Raw genomic sequence first — 17958 nt, forward strand, 5'->3', positions numbered from 1 at the left:
GTATGAATATTGTACACTGATACGAGTATACCTGCAAAAACTGTCTTAACTCAGCACATTGTTCGTCAAATTATTCTCAGCTTCTGGTGGAGATTTAACGCACCGATGTGCAGTTCCTTCTAATCGCTCAAGATGGTATGTATTTAGCTGATATGTTCGGAGGTTTGAGGGCGCTCCTTACCACTGTGCCAGGGATCTATCATCAAGATTGTCCGGAAGTGGTGGGCTTCTTTCGAAAGCTGATTAGCGGTTGTGTCTACATCACCCAAACAGTTCTACAACGTATGAGACGCGCATTTCATTGCCTGTTTGACGGTTTATTGTCTGGTTTGTGGCCTTTGCTTGAATGGACCATCTTGTTGTGCAATGCATCTTCACACTTGTGTAATTAGTTAAACGTTGTAGCACACACAGCCGCGCTCTGCACGGCTGTTGAAGCAGTGCATGCTTTGCACCACTTAGACTCAATGTATCAGCATATGTTCGTTCACGTGCTTTATGTCACTTTAGGTTAACATTGATCGCCCCTTTCAATATACAAGTTTTACACAAAGCGTCGTTGCCCCCCGCCTCCCACTGACCAGGTATTGAGATTTTACAAGTCCCCAACCTGAGCGGATGTGGTTCTAATGATAACAAATACGCGTCACTTCACCCCACCCTTTCACCCCGCTCGCCTGTCTCCCGACCTCCGGCTGGCTCTTAAGCATTGCCTGCTGAAATGGATGCAACATGAGTTGACTTCGTTGAGCCCAACATGACAGGTATACAATAAAATGTATGAACAATTGGTGTTGAAAAAGCTGTAGATTGCCTGTAGGGCAGCCGCCTCTATTTTCATGCTGCTTTAGGTTTGCTGCGTTAGTTTTCATCCAACGGCACCCGAAAATTTAATGCCGCGCATGGTGCCGGCACCACTTTTTAGTTTCGCCGTTTCACGCCGTTCGCGGAATAGACATGAAGCTGTTCGCTGTCTGGACGATGTGTCAAGTGGTGAAATGATCAGGGCTGGCGAGGCTTAAACTGTCATCTAACCAACTATAGATAACGATATTTGGACGTGATTTCATTAAAGTTGTTGAAGTCCGTCGAAAAGCATTCGCAAAATACCAGACAGACCAAATTGACGCTGGGCGGCGCCTCCACCGCCTTGCGGGCCTGCAATTGTTCGTCTTGGGCTAGATGGAAACGCATTTGTTTGGCTTTCCTCCGAACTAATTTTCAGTTCCAATGGTGCAAATGTTTGGTACCGCCAGCTTGTCCCGTGGCTTACAACGCGTTTTCAATAGTAGAGAAGGGTTTGAAAATGGGTTTGCACCGCCGCGAAGAAGGGGCAGGCCCTCTCTCGGTGACCTTTCAACTTTGCAGAGGCGTGGCGGCTTACGTCACAATTGACCAATCTGCCGACGGCAGGTGTAGCAAGATTGCATTGGATCAAGGACTCAAGAGAGGCAGGGTGGAGGGTACCGGATGCCGCAATGGCACAACTTTGTTGGCGTGATTGCTGGTGAATGCCTTTGATTGTCCGGAGGGTTCGACAAGCCATACCAGAGATCAGGTGACTTGAGGGGACTCCCGCCGGTAACAATCTACATCCCGAGGATGTAGATTGTTATCTTTCGAAGAATGCTGTGAATGCTGTGTGTGTGTGTGTGTGTGTGTGTGTGTGTGTGTGTGTGTGTGTGTGTGTGTGTGTGTGTGTGTGTGTGTGTGTGTGTGTGTGTGTGTGTGTGTGTGTGTGTGTGTGTGTGTGTGTGTGTGTGTGTGTGTACGTGCGCGCGCGCGCGCGCGTGTGCGTGTGCCAGCAGCATGAGTTCGACTTCCAGCACACGTAGAGTACGTAGAAGTCAAAAGTAATCCGGTCAGCATTATCTGTGGACAGGGCCAGGCTTTGCACTTCAATCTGCTTGTTTTTAAAAGTTCGTGGGGTGCGCCAAAAGCGCCTCTGTAACTAACATAGATAATCAATTGATTTAATATTTGGGTAATGGTAACGCCGTGACGCCGCTTCTAATGCCTCTGGCGCCCCTGGAAACTTCGTTAACGCGCTTTTTCTTGGGTGCAAGATAAAAACTGAACCTTACACGATTAGAGAAATTTCTCAGGCACTATCATGTTCAAAATGAACACCTATTCCTCGTTTTACTTTTGAGTTTTGCAGTTGTGTTCACCTTAGTGGTATTAAGTATTTGGTCAACGTCTCCGGTTACCGGCCGCCGTCTGCTGGCTGCCGTCCAGGTTGTAAAAATGGGCGGGTATGTGATCTTACACACCTTGAGGATCCGGTAAGGCCGATTTTGGGACCTTAGGAGCTGAATTGAACAGCGTTGTCGCTGAAAAGAAAATCAAACCGGCAATATTTAATGGCATTAAGATAAAATAATCGTTGATTATAGCTGTGTAAATGTAGAAATATGCTTAGATTGTAGGCATGTATATCGACTAGCGTCATAACTGATAGTTAGCAGATGTTCATCCACGAAATATGCTGGGTCAGACCCGGCTCATGCACCTAACGAAACACACGCATGCCGGGTGGCTGGTTGAATACCGGTCCCTCGGATAAGTATCAATTTGACACCCCTGAGATCTAAAAACTAAGAGAGCTAAATACACCAAATTCACAGGGTGTGTTAGCCTGAACACCAATTCATTTGGGTCAAATCTTCGGGATTGTAGGTGATAAATTTCGGGTCAAATAAGGCGAAACAAGGTCAAAATCAAGATGGTCAGGCAGTATGTTCCTAAAAACAAGATGTCGACCTGGGTCATTTTAGGCAAGTGACCTATTCTAACCTTAAAGAAGTTAATTAAAGATTTATAATCCAGCTTCTGTTATCAATAAATTGTAAATGAGTACCAGAAACTATCCCACTCAGCAAGCGCTAGAGTAAGAACAGGTTGGTTTTTACCTGGGCCTTATTTTCATGCCTGGCATTAGGTCGACGGAATTTGTTTATTCAATCGTTGTGTTGCCTAGGAAACTATCCCAGATATTTATGGGCTTGTCTAATATATGTCTATATGTCTATTGTTGCATCAGATCGCACGTTTAGGTAGAAATCGGCTTCGCTGAGTCTATGGGCTGGATTACACCTGCGGTATGTCATCGACCTTACATGGTACATCTAAACTTCTGATACCAAACGGTTTGCAGTTCAATCTTTTACAGGCAGGCAAAATTTGGCATGGTTACGCCGCGCCGTTGAAAAAACATACCGGAAAATCTTTTGGGAGATCAAATTGACCCCCCTCTCAAGCGCGTTTTAAAAGTGCCATTTATGCACATTTGCGCAACGGAGCGCACGGCCCGTTGTTTGCCAATTTTGTGACCAGTGTGTGTATGTGACTAAATGTATATGTTATAAGCAGTGTTAGTTCATCTATATGTTATAAGCAGTTGGAAATGGTAGAACAGCTTAGTAAAGATGGCACCATCTTGCTGTGTAGTTCAGGCTTATAACTGGATAAACTGAGATTGATGTGATATTGTTGTTCTTAGCCTGATTATTACAAGCTAAAAGTGTGCTCGTACCTTAAATCTGTTGAGTCCTGAATTCGCTGCGTTCCTTTGTCAATCCGCCGCTCCAATCACGTTTAACTTCATAGTTTATAGACGTTGAGCCATCTATGCAATGCCTTCGTTCAGCCCAATGGCTAATATGAAAAACTGACTCTTCAACCAGTTGATTCTTTCAATGAAGTATAAATTACGTGTGAATCGAATATGCTCTTTATCCTATAGTTCAGGTTTTGTGGTACGTAAGACGGAAGTGAAAGAGCGGATTGATTTGGCCAATACCGAGAAAAATTACATGCTCAACCTAACTGAACTACATCAGATTCAAGCGTTTTGGAAAAAAACGGACTGCGACTGGATCGGATCCCAATTTCTCCGACCGGATTCGACCGGGTTCTGAAAATCAAACGCTTAAAGACCGCTGGGTGTTTGGCTTCGTAAGGTAATGCAGCAGAAGTTTTCATTCCTTTTACTAAGCAACTAACCAGCATAACGCACTGAGCGCGAAAGAAATCCCGTTGCTCGGAAACTACACATCGCTGACGTATGCACTGTCCTTTCCGTGCGTGTGCTACATTCAAACTGACCGTTTCCAAGTTGTCAGTTTTGTCAGAGGAGGGACAGATTCGCCATCGTAGCATAGGCCACGCTCGCAGTGGGCTGCCTTTATCAGCCACCAATGGAGTGTGGTGGGCTACTGAAACGGTAGTCGTTGCTCGCCGGCGCCATCCCTTCCTCCTCATGCTATTCGCGTCGCGTGGTCCACACGGCGACGTCTCCATTTGTCGTCGGCGGGGGGAAGACGGGCCGGCTCGCATTCTGATCACCCAGCAGGCGGCCGGCACGTGTCCTGGGCCGGGCGGAACCGGTGACCCAGCAGGCGGCCGGCCGTGTCCTGGCCCGTCCGGAACCGATGACCCAGCAGGCGGCCGGCCGTGTCCTGGCCCGTCCGGAACCGATGACCCAGCAGGCGGCCGGCCGTGTCCTGGCCCGTCCGGAACCGATAACCCAGCAGGCGGCCGGCCGTGTCCTGGCCCGTCCGGAACCGATGACCCAGCGGGTGGCCGGCTGCGCCCTGGCTCTTCTGATGACCCAGCAGGCGGCCGGCCATGCTCTGGCCCTGCTAATAGCCCAGAAGGCGGCTAGCCGTGCCCTGGCCCTTCTGATGACCCAGCAGGCGGCCGGCCGGGCCAGGGCACGGCCGGAGCCAATGAACCGGAACCGACGATCGTACGGATGACGGGCGCGCGGCCATGGTCGCTGGTCGTCAGGAGAACGGCGACACCGGACACCGTTACATGGGCAGGGAGGCTGCAACATTGGCAGAAAGGACCTGGAATGTGCGGAGAGGACCTGACAAAAGGAGGAAGAACCTGACAGGAACGTAGAGGACCTGACATGAGCCTAAAGCACCTTACATGAGCCCAAAGGACCTGAGAGGAGCAGGGAGGACCTGGCAGGAACAGCGAGGACCTGACAGAATAAGGGAGGACCTGACAGGGACAGCGGGGACCTGGCAGGAGTAGATAAGGCCTGACAGGAGCGGGGGGACCTTGAGCGCCCGATTAGTGCTGCATGACCTAGGAGGGACTGGGCTAGAAGGGATGGCGTCCATTCCACGCACCGTCTCATCAGGATAGAGAGATGGGCTGCCCGTCGGCCACCGCATCATAAGAAATGAGATGAGACTCGGCAATACCCACATTATGATAGAATTGACAGGCATCAATTATGACTACCAGACACTGCCCACTTCAAGCGGTGCTATGTCCGGTATCCACCGGATGTCCATCGCAGCGAAATTCACTCTGATGAGTAATTCATGCATGGCTTGCAATTACAACATGCCCGTGAAACATCTGTGCCTCCTCTCATGCCAGTGAGAGGAGGCGCAGCTACGAATGGTGACCCACAGATTAACTAAGGATGTAAAGATCGCAACTGCAGTCGTTTGAGTTCCTCTGTACGGGACCAAAAGGTGACAAGGAAAGTGATAACCAATGAAATGCAGGACTGCTTTTTGAAAGCGGGAGGACATTAAAAACAATACTTGCATATATCAGCTGTGCTTAAGGAAACCGCTGGAAAGGAGACCGATTTAACCCTGATAAAGTTCACCGACGGCTAAGGGATCAGTGAAGTTCGGGACATGTTGATGAAGTCAGGGGTGTCCCGTTGCTGACGCTGGCACTCGTCGTCCCGAAAATGTCTTCTTCTAACGCAACAACACGATGTCTGGTGTTGACCAAACGGACCTCGCTCAATAGTTCGGATCTGAGTGTGATGAAGGCAGCCTCCCTCCGTACGTCTGACGGAGTGGTTTGTTTTTCGGGCCCATGTTCTCATTAATCACGTGCAAGGCAAACTTCGGGCGCTCGCTCAAGGTGACATTGAAACCAAGTCAGCCGTTGACATATTAATGACCAGGCTCGTACATTCACTCCCACTTTAGAAATCCAGCATTAGGTGGCGGCCTTGGGCGCAGATGTCGTGCTTACAGGACAACTCGCAAGCTAGTAATGATGACTGAACTACCGTCAAGTGTTTCTATGTTTGACATCATACAAAGCTTACCGGGCTGTCCGTTGTGCACCCCAACTGCCCGGGGCAGTTGCACATTTGGCTTGCATAGCCAGATCGCGGAGACTGTGGGGATCGTGCCATAATGTTTTTTTTTTTTGTCCCAAAGAAGGCTGCAGCTTGCTACGAACCGCCCGCGGCATCATGTTCCGTCCGTGCGTGGTGGTCACAGCGCACAGGTTCGGTCTGCGTGTACACCGTTTGGTGCGGCTGTTGACGAGCTTTGTCCGTTGTCAGGGCTCCGGCTCGTACTCAGTGTGCGAGACAAACGCCACGAAGCCGAAGCCAGTCTCCGGCGTCATCGGAGCGGCGTTCAGCGGGGTCAGCATCAACGTGGCCAAAATCCTGCGGCTCTTCAAGGTAGGCCGGCCCCGTTTGATGTGCTTGGCGTGGCTGATGCGCCTGGCATTGTGTGAAAAATATCCAGTCTTATCATGGCTTATTATCTATCCGTGGGTCATTGCTCTACGTCAGCGCTTTCTGGAAAAAGCTTCCTCAAATGCGTGAGATGGATGACGCATGTGACTTAAGTAATAACGCAGGGGACGTAACCGCCGCATTCATCAGCGCGGCACACTTCTGATCAAGAGCGCCGGGTTTGAATTTCAAGCTTGATACTGACACGACAACTGCCTCTCGGGGTCATGGCGGAACAGCCAATCACAATCAGATAATGTCCGTAAAGACCAGATTTTCCCTAAGTTGTGGAAGGGCTTCTTTATTTTCATCATGTCGTGTGCTGCTGTGGTATACAGCATGCAGTGCCTTGCATATGCAGTGCTGTATGCAGCTGAACCTCATTAAATTTACAGGTCGATTGACCTTTAGTTTACTGAAGTAATGGCAACATCGCTCACTTCGGCCTATGAAAAATTGTCTGCTCCACACTGTCACAGCCGAAAGCCGTGCATTCTGTACTGAAAACGGCTTTAAGCCGCAAGTGAGCGTTACTAACCCACAGGTAACAGCCAGACCGTAGGACCAGTGCGGACGATTGGGTGCATGTACCTGTCTGCAATAAGTACTTAATTTGACCACTGATTATATATATATATATATATCGGTATACCTTGGCCGAATAGTTTCCTTTATGCATGTTTGGTTAACGAACGACCGCTGATTCCGCATAGACAAGCTTTTTGATGTATCGTTCGAGGTTCCGGGCTTTTGACTTCATCGAAAGCTGAGTCAAAAGCCTGGAATCTTAAGCGATACTGCTAAGTAAAAACCCGGGATAATTATTCAAAGTGAGTAGCATCAAGTAACATCGTTAGTTTGGCTTGCTATTATAGTTTCATAATAAGTCAAACGACACTGCAAATTCAAAACCCTGGAACCTCGAGCAACACATCAAAAAACTTGTCAAGGCGTAGTCAGCGATCGTTTTTCGTCAAACATGCCTGTACGCATATATATATATATATATATATGTATATGCATCACATAAGCAAAGGAGTTCAAAACAAAAATGGATCGTGGTGTCTCTGCGTGTATTGAGATTGGCCGCCCGTTTCAACTTCATTAGCATCTTTATTCGTCCAATAAGATCATCAAGTGCCCTGCCGTAGCATGCGGATGCGCATGAATCTCGGTCCGGCATCACGGTTTGATACCCATCAAGCCTTGTCTACGTCACTCCATTTCAATCCTAATAACACGGTTGTATGAAGAGCTTTGGTTTGTCCAGGTTTGTCTGAATGGTCATTGCAATGATGAAAAGGGCAATGCAATCGTTCAGTACTTTGAGAAACTATCTATATGCTAGTTGCGCATGACTGTGTGCACGACTTATGCGAGATCTTGCGTATGTCATACCTGGCATGCTGGTGTGACAAGTTTGCCAGAATTTAGAGGCCACCTGAATTGATGCATGTCAGTATCGACTACGCGGAAAGATTGGATATAACAATACCGTCAACCGTGCATTCGACTTGCCAAGGTGGAGTCTAATAATAATTTCCGTCCATCTATCCCTGGTGTAAATCACGGGGAAGAAAGCTGTGCTGGTTGTTTTGAAAAAAGTTTGCCTGCAAGCTTTCCAAATGTTCAACGAACCCCACCACTAAAAGCGTTAGGCGATACTGTGGAAGAAGCATTCCTGATTAGTTCCGGTGGTAGAGCTTGACAAGGCTGCGTGGGTTATCATGAATACATCGATGGATGGTATGAACATAAAGTAAGTCTAATGTGAAAGCTATTTGAACATGGAAGCAACTCAAATATAGTTTGGAATGATGTTCAGCTAGTTGACCCGCAAGATCTGGTTTCTCCTTTCACTGTGAAGCCTTGCGTATTCTTTTTAAGATATGTATATTGGTGTCGAACTGAAACTACGCCGTGACTCCACTCACTAAGGGGACCCAGCATGCGCACGTCGATTGAATACATCTATCCTGCAGCTCAGAACCTCTGAGTGGCAGTTTGACGGTATTAGTGGAGTCGAAATATGATTTAATGTAATGCAACCATCGCTTAAAGAACCATTCACATCGATGACGCTTAACCCGTCGCTGCCAGTCTGGGGCGTTATATATATATGGGGCGTATTATGGGGCGTATATATATATATATATAGATATATATATATATATATATATATATATATATATATATATATATATATATATTGACATTGTAAAGCCAACTTTTGCACCTATGTGGGAGGTAAAACTCTTCGTCGTAGGAACATTTCTGGTGCGTAGAATGGATGCCCTCCTTGGCCCTTGGTGAATACCGCCTTGTTTTCCGACCTGATCTGAATCAACACAATATCCAAGAAGCCCCAGGCATTCACTCGGCGGGACTGAACGCGATACAAAAGTTAGCACCTGTTATTCGTTGCGAGCGTGTTTTTCCAGCCGGCCTGTGAGTGCACCAGCCCAGGGCTGGGACCGCCACGGCTTCAGTGCGCGTCATTCGGCGTTTATGGCAACTCCTGCCGAGCAGAACAGTCCGCGCGGGGGCGTTCGGGGAAGCGTGGTCAGACCGGAGTCGGCGGAAGGCCTACAACCGCTCGGCCTATAGCTGAACCGATCTGTGCGGGCTCCGGTGGGAGCGGCGTCGCAGCCGCCTTTCACAAACATCAGATAACCGGCTGGTTATTTCGGCTGGCTTTTAAAAGCAGGATCGAGTGCCCAATCTGCCGTTTTTCCTTAGTGACGAAAACTCGAGCTTTCAAAAAATGAAAAGCTTTCGCAGTGACCGGTGCGGCTGAGAACGCCACCAGGCACGCTGATAAATCACGCCATCATCCACAGAAGTGTGATTGGATTTTTTCATCCGACAGACATTTTTCTTGATGGGAATGGGCCTGTGAGACCGAACGCTTGCCAGCGCACCCTTCTGGCGAGGTAGCGCCGTGGACACAGAAGGATGCGTGCTACACCAGGCCATACCGCCAGGCCACGGCACGGGGGCATGTTGCCTGCACATTCAATAGCACTCGTGCAATTGTACACGTCTGATGGTGGGATAGGTCTCATTGTCGCACGAGACAGATCTTCAAGCTGCACCGAGTTTTGTATTCTTGGCGTGGATCTGACACGCGTTTGTCCGCAGTCATCCGACAGGCTCGTGCACGTGAGCGGCACAAAACTACATAATAAACCACAGCAATACACAATTAATTCTTAGGTTTTGGTCGTCATTCGTCCCCCTTCAAGAGAGCCGGTGTCTTCACCCATGATCTGTATCATGTTTATCTAGTACTACCTTGCAAGGCACCAAAAACAATTCCATTGCGGAAATGACAAGGCCTTGAGTCTGAGTCCTCTGGAAGACGAATGCAAATATGAATACAACGTTTGCTGCCGGGTTAGGTTGGCTATAAACCGGCTCAGGATGTGATGTCATAGCGCTTCCAACTATAAGAGTTCATAGGCCTATGGGGGCGTGGCACCGATGGGGCGATAACAGACATCATTTGTGAGGAGCATTGCGCACATAGGTAAGTCAGTAGTGATAGTCTTATTCCTTGAAAAAGACAGAGGAATGAAGATATAGATCCGTTGACATTTCAGCAGCATTCCGTCATCGAAACACATAACAGTGGTAAATCAAAAATTTCTGCCATTGAACCTGCTCGATTTTTCAAGTTTTTTTTTTTAAACAACGAGTCACGGTTTTTCTACAGAACACCAACGTTCAGGGGATTAAAGAAGGAAATAAAAAATCCTCTGAATTCTAGTGTCCTGTGAAAACTTTTTCGCCGAGGAATAAGACAATTACTTCCGTCTGATCGAGATGACGACAAAGGCAAGATAACGTAGCCATCACACCTAGCACCCGGTAGTAGCGGATTTCATCAATGTTTGGGAAATCGGGTTTCATTAAAATTTAAGGGCCGGGGGCTCATTGATTGCTAGACCATTTGCTTACTTTTCGCAAATAGCATTGCTTGAAAATCACAACTGCATACAATGGGTTACAAAAACCTCAAACTCAAAACAACATTTTCGGCGGATTTTGGGCACAATGGGCAGCACCATACGTCTGCACAGTTTGTATAGCCTAAGCGTTCACGGCTTAGGCCACAGAGCATTGCGTCTGACATGTGTTGTGAAAACGGTGTCGTTGGCAGCTTGCCGACCGACTATGGGTACGCTCATACGTTGCACACTTGTCAGACCTACACATGTAGTTGAAGCTGGTGTATTCTCAGACCTATAACAGTTAATTCTACGCCTGCTTCCTATGGTCTGCGTACGACAGCGCATGCTGGTCACCGCTCACGAACCCACACTTTTACCAGTACGATGATCCGTTTTCTTCGTCGTTGGTATGAGTCTAGCGCCGCTGCGACGCCGCGCTATCGATTTCTGGAACCGGTTCCAACTGATGTTTTCTCAGCCATTTCGCGCGTGAAAACTTTGGCTTTTTCGACGTTGGCCAAATTGAGAGGTAAACCCGTGGTGTCAATGCAACGTCGGAAAAACAGCCCCTCGGATCAAGCAGTTCACATGCAGGGTCTATCCATGCAGACAGCACAGCATTGTGAAATTATGTAGTTTTGGTGCTATAATTACTAAATAAACTTGCCCAATGTACGTGTCACCGGAGACATCAATATCTACGTATTGTGACGTCGCGGTTGGGCCGGACGGGACCTGGCTTAGCTGCCTAAGATAATTGGTTTTGTAAATTCAAATAAAGCTATCTCACGGCCTCATCATAATTCAATGCATCGATGATTGGCTGTCATTCATACGAAGCCACTCTTTCTGTGGTCGATATCGACATGGATGCGGGGTCAGCTCTGAATGATAACCACGTCACAACACGGCCGATAAGTATGAGCCAATAGGTTCGAGCGGACGGGAGCCTCGACTGCTCAGTTCTGTGGCCTCCCAGCACCGACTCTGGCCCACTCCAGGGTCTGATGTTGACAGGCTTGTACAAGGATGCATTGCATCCACTTGTTGTGTCAGCCATCATCACCGTCGAGAAGCGCAACTTCGCCATAGTTTAGATGTACTGAAGATGGCTTACGACTGTGCAAGACGGCGTCGGGGATGAAAGGGTTTATTCTGTACAGCAACGGAACTTGGAACAGTCTAAGCTGTTACCTCGAGGTGAATCGAACAGAATCCGTTGCAAAATAACTACAAATGCGGTAAACCACACAACGCTAAGATAAGTAAAGCGCACTATGTCATAACCATTATAAATATTTTCGTTTCGGAAGTTTCATTTCCACTCATTTCCTGACCATGCCAAAAATCCCGATGGGTAGGGCGTACGTCTAGTGCATGAGTGCGCAGCGAGCTTGGGCCAATGAGCACTTCAGCTCAATTCGAACCTAAGACGTCACATTTACGGAAAAAGGTAAGAACATGCTTGGCCAATAACCACAAATGGCATATAACAAACCCCATGCATTATCTCACGACATACTGGGACAACACCAATGCTGGAGAGAGAGAGTGTGTGTATGGGAGAGAGAAAGAGAGAGAGAGAAAGAGAGAGAGAGAGAGAGAGAGAGAGAGAGAGAGAGAGAGAGAGAGAGAGAGAGAGAGAGAGAGAGAGAGAGAGAGAGAGAGAGAGAGAGAGAGAGAGAGAGAGAGAGAGAGAGAGAGAGAGAGAGAGAGAGCGCTTTTGCACGGTTTTATCCATGCACATCAAATCACTATCCACCGCTTTGCTATTAGTTGTACACTTTTTTATATGAAAAGCGTTGTTACCTTAAGTGGAATGTTTCACATTTAAAGATATTGAAGGAAGCATCAGTATGGTAAAGCAAGCTCACTTACAATCATTGGTATACTTTTAGGTTGAAGAGACTGCTCTAGACAACACAATCATCTGTTAAGTAAATACCTTTTTATGATACGCCATTGTTTGATAGCGCCATCGTACCTTGCACAACATTGATTGAGACCAATGGACGGCCATTATACCTGTGAATTGTGCTCACGAGCGCTAGATTTGCATGAATCGATCATTACACTTCTCTCGGTCATGATGGCCGCATGGCTTATAAAACGACGGGGTTTGTATGACGTTATTAGGACGCAATGAATGCCAAGGTGACCTGAGAATACTGTCTTGAAATACTCCACCCATTTTACGGGCGAGAGACTCAGAAACTAGAGAAGTTGAGTCTTAAGAATGACAGGAGTTTGAAGTGCACTAAAAGGTCTCCAAGATGGCTATCTTAGTTCAAAACCCCATATAAATGTGGAACACTCCATTTTAAGTTGAGAACTGCTATGTTATTCCACGTCACAGCTAAGGCCTATGTCAGCCACAAATGCTCATCGCGTTCTTACCAGCCGTTTCCAGAGCTCCGAAGTGACGATTCCGCCAATGGGCATCGGCTGTTGACAGCGCTAGGGATCGGATCCTAGCAGGAAATTGTCTGCTGATGAAACTCTCGGTCAACACGGCCCCAACAAGAGCGAGCCGCGCGAAAAACGACAGCGTGATCATCAGCCGAAATCGACGCCAGCCAAGCTTTGAAGCGCGCGACGAAAGAGGGAATATTGTGGCTGGTGCCCTCGCCCGATCTTGTGTTGAAGCAGTTCGAATTTCAATTTCAAATGCATGCAGCACCAACATGCTGAAAAAACGTTTCATTTACTGGGGCCCATGACCGCGGATCCGGGGCTCAATTTTCCACTCTTTCAAGATGACCTTCCCATTTTCCTGTGATCTTGGGTCGTCACCGAACGGACTCCACAATGACATCCAGAAGATCCCTCGAGCTGAAAATTCCGCGGTTTCCCCCCGATTGGTTTCCCATTCCCGGGTATTCCAGTCTGATTACGGCTCATCGACGCAGGAGGAATATTTCCGCGCTCACACTTTTATCCGCGACCGGAGCGACACTCGACCGGGTTGAAGACGCGTGCCGAACTTGCTGACACCGCTTCCTTCGCGAGAGCCCAGCGTCTTGGAGCTCGCCGTCGCGCCATCTCCACTCGATGTACCAGCTCGGTCGAGCAGGCGGTTTTCATCGGCCACCGGTGTTCCAACTCGAGGTAATTTTTCGGCAGCTTACTGGTTGGCAAATGGACAAATTAGGAGCAGGTGTTGGAGGTCGTACGTGGAGGAACAGGAGCGTAGCGCACCATCACGGTTTGTTTTCATGATGACGCGGTGACCTACACCCTGATTACCATAAGCCTACTTTAGAACATCTTTTGACAAGCGGAAAATGAGAACAATTCTCGTTTCAAGATGGTTAGACCTATGAAGATTATGATATTATGATTATATGATGGCATATATATATATATATATATATATATATATATATATATATATATGATCATATGATGATGTGATATATCTATCATGATAGATATGCTGTTCTGCAAATCGGTCTCGGAAGTTTTGATTTGAAGAGGCCATCCATAAATCATATTTCGAATTGTTTGCTATTTTTCAAACTTCCTCCGCCTCGCAACACACTAGTTACACCAGACGAAATCGCGCTCTGGACTGACTACGCTGTGTTAAACGTAACACCCCCAAAAGAGTAACGTACGTTTAGCAACCAACTGAGCTAGTGGTGTGAAACGGACTGGGGTGTTCGATGATATAAGAAGAAGCCAACGACATCCCGTTTTAACACGCGCTCGGGTTGGGGGTCAATTTGACTTGCTCCCTCGATGTTTTTCCAGAATAACTTGCCAACGGCGCGAGGTAGCCACTGAAATTTCGTATAGCTGTGGGCAATTGAATAGCCTGCCTTCTGGCATAAAATTACATATACTTCGGAAGGTCATTGACCTATGGTAGGTCATAGTCAGGTCATGGCTACCAGTGAAGGTAATTCCTAGGGACTTGTTCGTTCTGATACGACCACGGAGTGTTAAACGCAGCCACACATCTTTGACATAGCTTTTTGAAACAATTATACAAGATGATATGGATAACAATTAAGTACATCGACTTTGGGGAAAATATGGATATCAAAACGAAGCCAAAACTAAGCAGCTTTATTTTCTGTAGAATTTGTTTTATGGTGTAGCTTTTATTCTTATGTTTGATTTGCTATCACGGGGTTATCAACAGACATATTGATACTTAATGAAGGTGAGAGGGGATCACCGACCTAAAAGGATCCCGATCAACTTTTTGTCTTTTAAGGAACATGCTGTGCAGCGTGATACTTGAGGTTTATTTGACTTGAAAATTCGTAGGTTTTTGATCAGCGTGGCCCTTAGAAGGCCAAAGGAGGTCACCGACCTGTAATGAACACCTTTACCTTTTGCTTAGAGCAGATATCTAGGTTAACCTTGGCTGCATAAGAAGGTCTGATGGCCCTTCTGACACCGGTCTGGCGTATGTCATTTTTTACCTCTGACACCGGTCCGATGTTTGACATGCTTGTACCCTGTTTCACGCTTAAGTCGTAATCTAGGGAGCTAATGTCCTTTTTATATAACGGGAGGGGTGAAAAAAACATGACATTGACCCGTCATCCATGTAACTCATGCCAAGAAAAAACTATTCAGTGTTGGATTCCTGTTTGAATTTTCTGGATTAAAAAGCAAGAGTTTCCCAGCGGCGGGTTGTAAATGCTAGGAATCTTAATTTTGGGCACTATGGAAAGCTATGATATCTTATTTCAGACACCATAGCTATAGTAATAGACCATGATCGTGCAGTACGTATGGACATATAGGCCATAGCAATTCTCAATTTAGGGTAACACAATAAATAATATTGAAAAGAGGGTACAACCGACAGCAAAGCGATGGAGGGTGTTATTTTGGGTGGATTAAAGCCTGCAAGAGTTCTTTTTCCAACACGGGCATTACCCCAGGATGCCGTGAGATGTTGCATGGGGTTTCTTATTTTCCATTTACGGTTGTGATGCGGACGCTGACCATACATATTCTTGCTCTCCCCGTACATGCCACACCTTAGGTTTGAACCGAACCGATGTGTTAACCAGCCTTAAGCCAGCCACGCCGACCACTCATGTATTCAGACTATTCAGATTCATGTATCCTTAACCACCGGGGCTTTTGGCATATCCAGCAAGTGGTGCTTTGGCGCAAATGAACGTTACAGAACGAAAATGTTTATTATGTTTATGATTCACCGCATTTCATTTGTTTTTGCTTTATGTGGTTTATCGCTTTCATAGGTTTATTGCGTTTCTGATAGACTTAGCTCTAGGTGACAACTTAGGCTGTTCCAAAGTTCGTCGGTGAAACGACTTATTTTCACCGCTGTATTACGGCACACATGATCGCATTGTTATCTACCACTACACAACTGTATTCCCAAGTAAAGTCATCGTCAAATTAAAGTCCCGTCATTAAATCAAATCACTCATTACATCAGGTTGGATGGTACGGGCGATTCGGAGGACTTGTTTGAATGAAAAACGATTTTTCAGAACTCGGCATGCCAATAAGCACTGAGTGGAACTTTGCACACGTTTGGCCGAATGTGGCCCGCCTAAGATCGGTATCGGTTTCTTTAAGTGTTATCCAAGGAGTTCAAGGCTCGACGAAGGAAATCGCAAAAAGATGACACCAGCTGTATGTCAGCGGAAGATCTGGTCTCCACTCCGTCATAAATGTTACGAAGCTCCTCCTAAGTTGGTAAAGCTGCCTAGAGTGCTCAATCTGGCAGGAAATCCCAAACTGGCATCGGGCTGCACAAATTGTCAAAGCAGCCGCAATAAAGGGTGTAAGCTGCAGTTGCACTGTAGAAACCGCATGCAGGAAGGGACCCTCTCGACGATGGCGGCGTGACAATCAGCCAGCAGTCGGGTGACGGGGGGACCCCTGCCGGACGGGTCCCGGTCGACGTTTCCGGAACTCCGGTATAGCAATGGAGCCGCTCAGAGGCTATCGCGACACCTCATGCTGTGGTCGACGATGGCGAATGTTGAAATTGGGCGTGAACTGACCCGAAACTTAAATGGCACATGTAAAAGCACATCTAACAACGCCACACGCGCCGCATGCTTTTCGTGTTGATGCTCATCTGGGCTGGCCGGCGCTCCGACGGTTGTTCGTGTAGAGTTCGTGTTCGTGTCCTAAAAAGGATTGAGGTCTTGAAATAGTCGTTTGATAAATACATACAAATGCATAAAATCACATTATATTTTCATAAAAATCTGGACTTTTTATTTGTATTGAGCTGTCTATTTGCAAGCGTTTGCCATTTGCACTCAACAAAAATTTCAAACTGCTGTGCTTTCGCGGGTTCAGCTGTACTTTCGAGCTTGGTAATGCCTTTAGGTATACTCTAAAGTAAGCAGCACTTTGGGCCATATCGCCAGGCCCATGCCATCCGAGAAAGTAGCCTGAGGAAAATGACAGCTTTGGTGACGGAATGACAGCTTTTAGAATGACAACTTCCCGCCCTGCTCAAACGAAACTTAACTTGACTGTTAGCTAGGCTCAATCCATGTAACGACGCAATTACATTCGAGCGCACTGAGCGAACGTAACCATATTTGTCACTGCCGATCGCAGAGCATTCATGAATCAACGTCACGTACCGACTGGGCCTGATGCCCGCGCGTCGTACGCTGCGAACGGTTCGGGACATCTCGGTGATGCCCCAGATGTGCCGAAAGTTGCTGGGGCTGTGGCGGGCGCGTCATCGATCTCCGCCGGCAGAGCGATGTCCGGCGGTCTCCGCGCGCCGCGGTCGGAAGCCCCATCTCCTAATGTGCCGGCACCATGTCCAGCTGGCAGCGCCGCTTCGGAGGCGCTCACTGACCGTGCGGCGGCGGCGGCGGCGGCGGCGGTGTGATCAATGCCGGACGCCTCGGCTGGCAGCATCAGCCGCCGGCCGGCCTGAGTGATACTCGGTCAACCCGAGCGACTGCGGGCGGGCGCCGAGCACCGCGGGTGGGAGGGAGGCGGCGGCACACGGCCCTATCACTGTCTCTCGCCGGTGACGCTTTGTCGGTTCAAGTCTGCTGAAGGCGTAGATCTGCGCTGGAACAGCCTCTCGTGCACTTGACTCGGTCCGCCACGATTCGACTCCACTTGACTCGAAAGAATAAATCCCAGACAGTGCTTGAAAAATTCGGGCGTTGCGCATGGCTTCGGCTGGAAAATGTCGAGAAACGTCGGTTTGTAAATCTGCGGAAATGGGCGTCATTAAAACGAAAGGCGTTAACATTATACTCATTTTCGTTACAGTTGGTGCAGTCACACCTGCCACACCTCATCCTATGGTCCTCGTATTATATTTCGGAAAGGTCGCATTATAAATGTCCTCAGATTAAAAACCACGCACGAGTCTGCTGGTTCTGGCTTAAAAGTTCGGGGCGGGGACAGTTTGGTCGTTTCAGGAACCTGTAGGCAGACGTCAAGAACAGAAGTGTTGCAACATGTGTGTCTGCCTTCGTCTATTTCTAGTTCTTCGTGATTCTGTAC

General features: G+C 47.6%; 1 protein-coding gene across 1 annotated transcript in view; it reads left to right on the forward strand.

Annotated features, from left to right (window-relative positions):
• LOC119107988 (metabotropic glutamate receptor 2) overlaps window positions 1–17958 on the forward strand; it is a gene marked incomplete at its 5' end in the record, with an annotated part of 107041 nt that overhangs the window by 42968 nt on the left and 46115 nt on the right. The window contains one exon of the mRNA XM_037231576.1: window positions 6338–6460. Within this exon, the coding sequence (XP_037087471.1) occupies window positions 6338–6460 (123 nt within the window). The remainder of the gene's footprint in view (window positions 1–6337; window positions 6461–17958) is intronic.

Source organism: Pollicipes pollicipes, unplaced genomic scaffold, assembly GCF_011947565.3.
Source record: "Pollicipes pollicipes isolate AB1234 unplaced genomic scaffold, Ppol_2.1 Scaffold_6686;HRSCAF=7923_pilon_pilon_pilon, whole genome shotgun sequence".
In the NCBI taxonomy this organism is placed as follows: domain Eukaryota; kingdom Metazoa; phylum Arthropoda; class Thecostraca; order Pollicipedomorpha; family Pollicipedidae; genus Pollicipes; species Pollicipes pollicipes.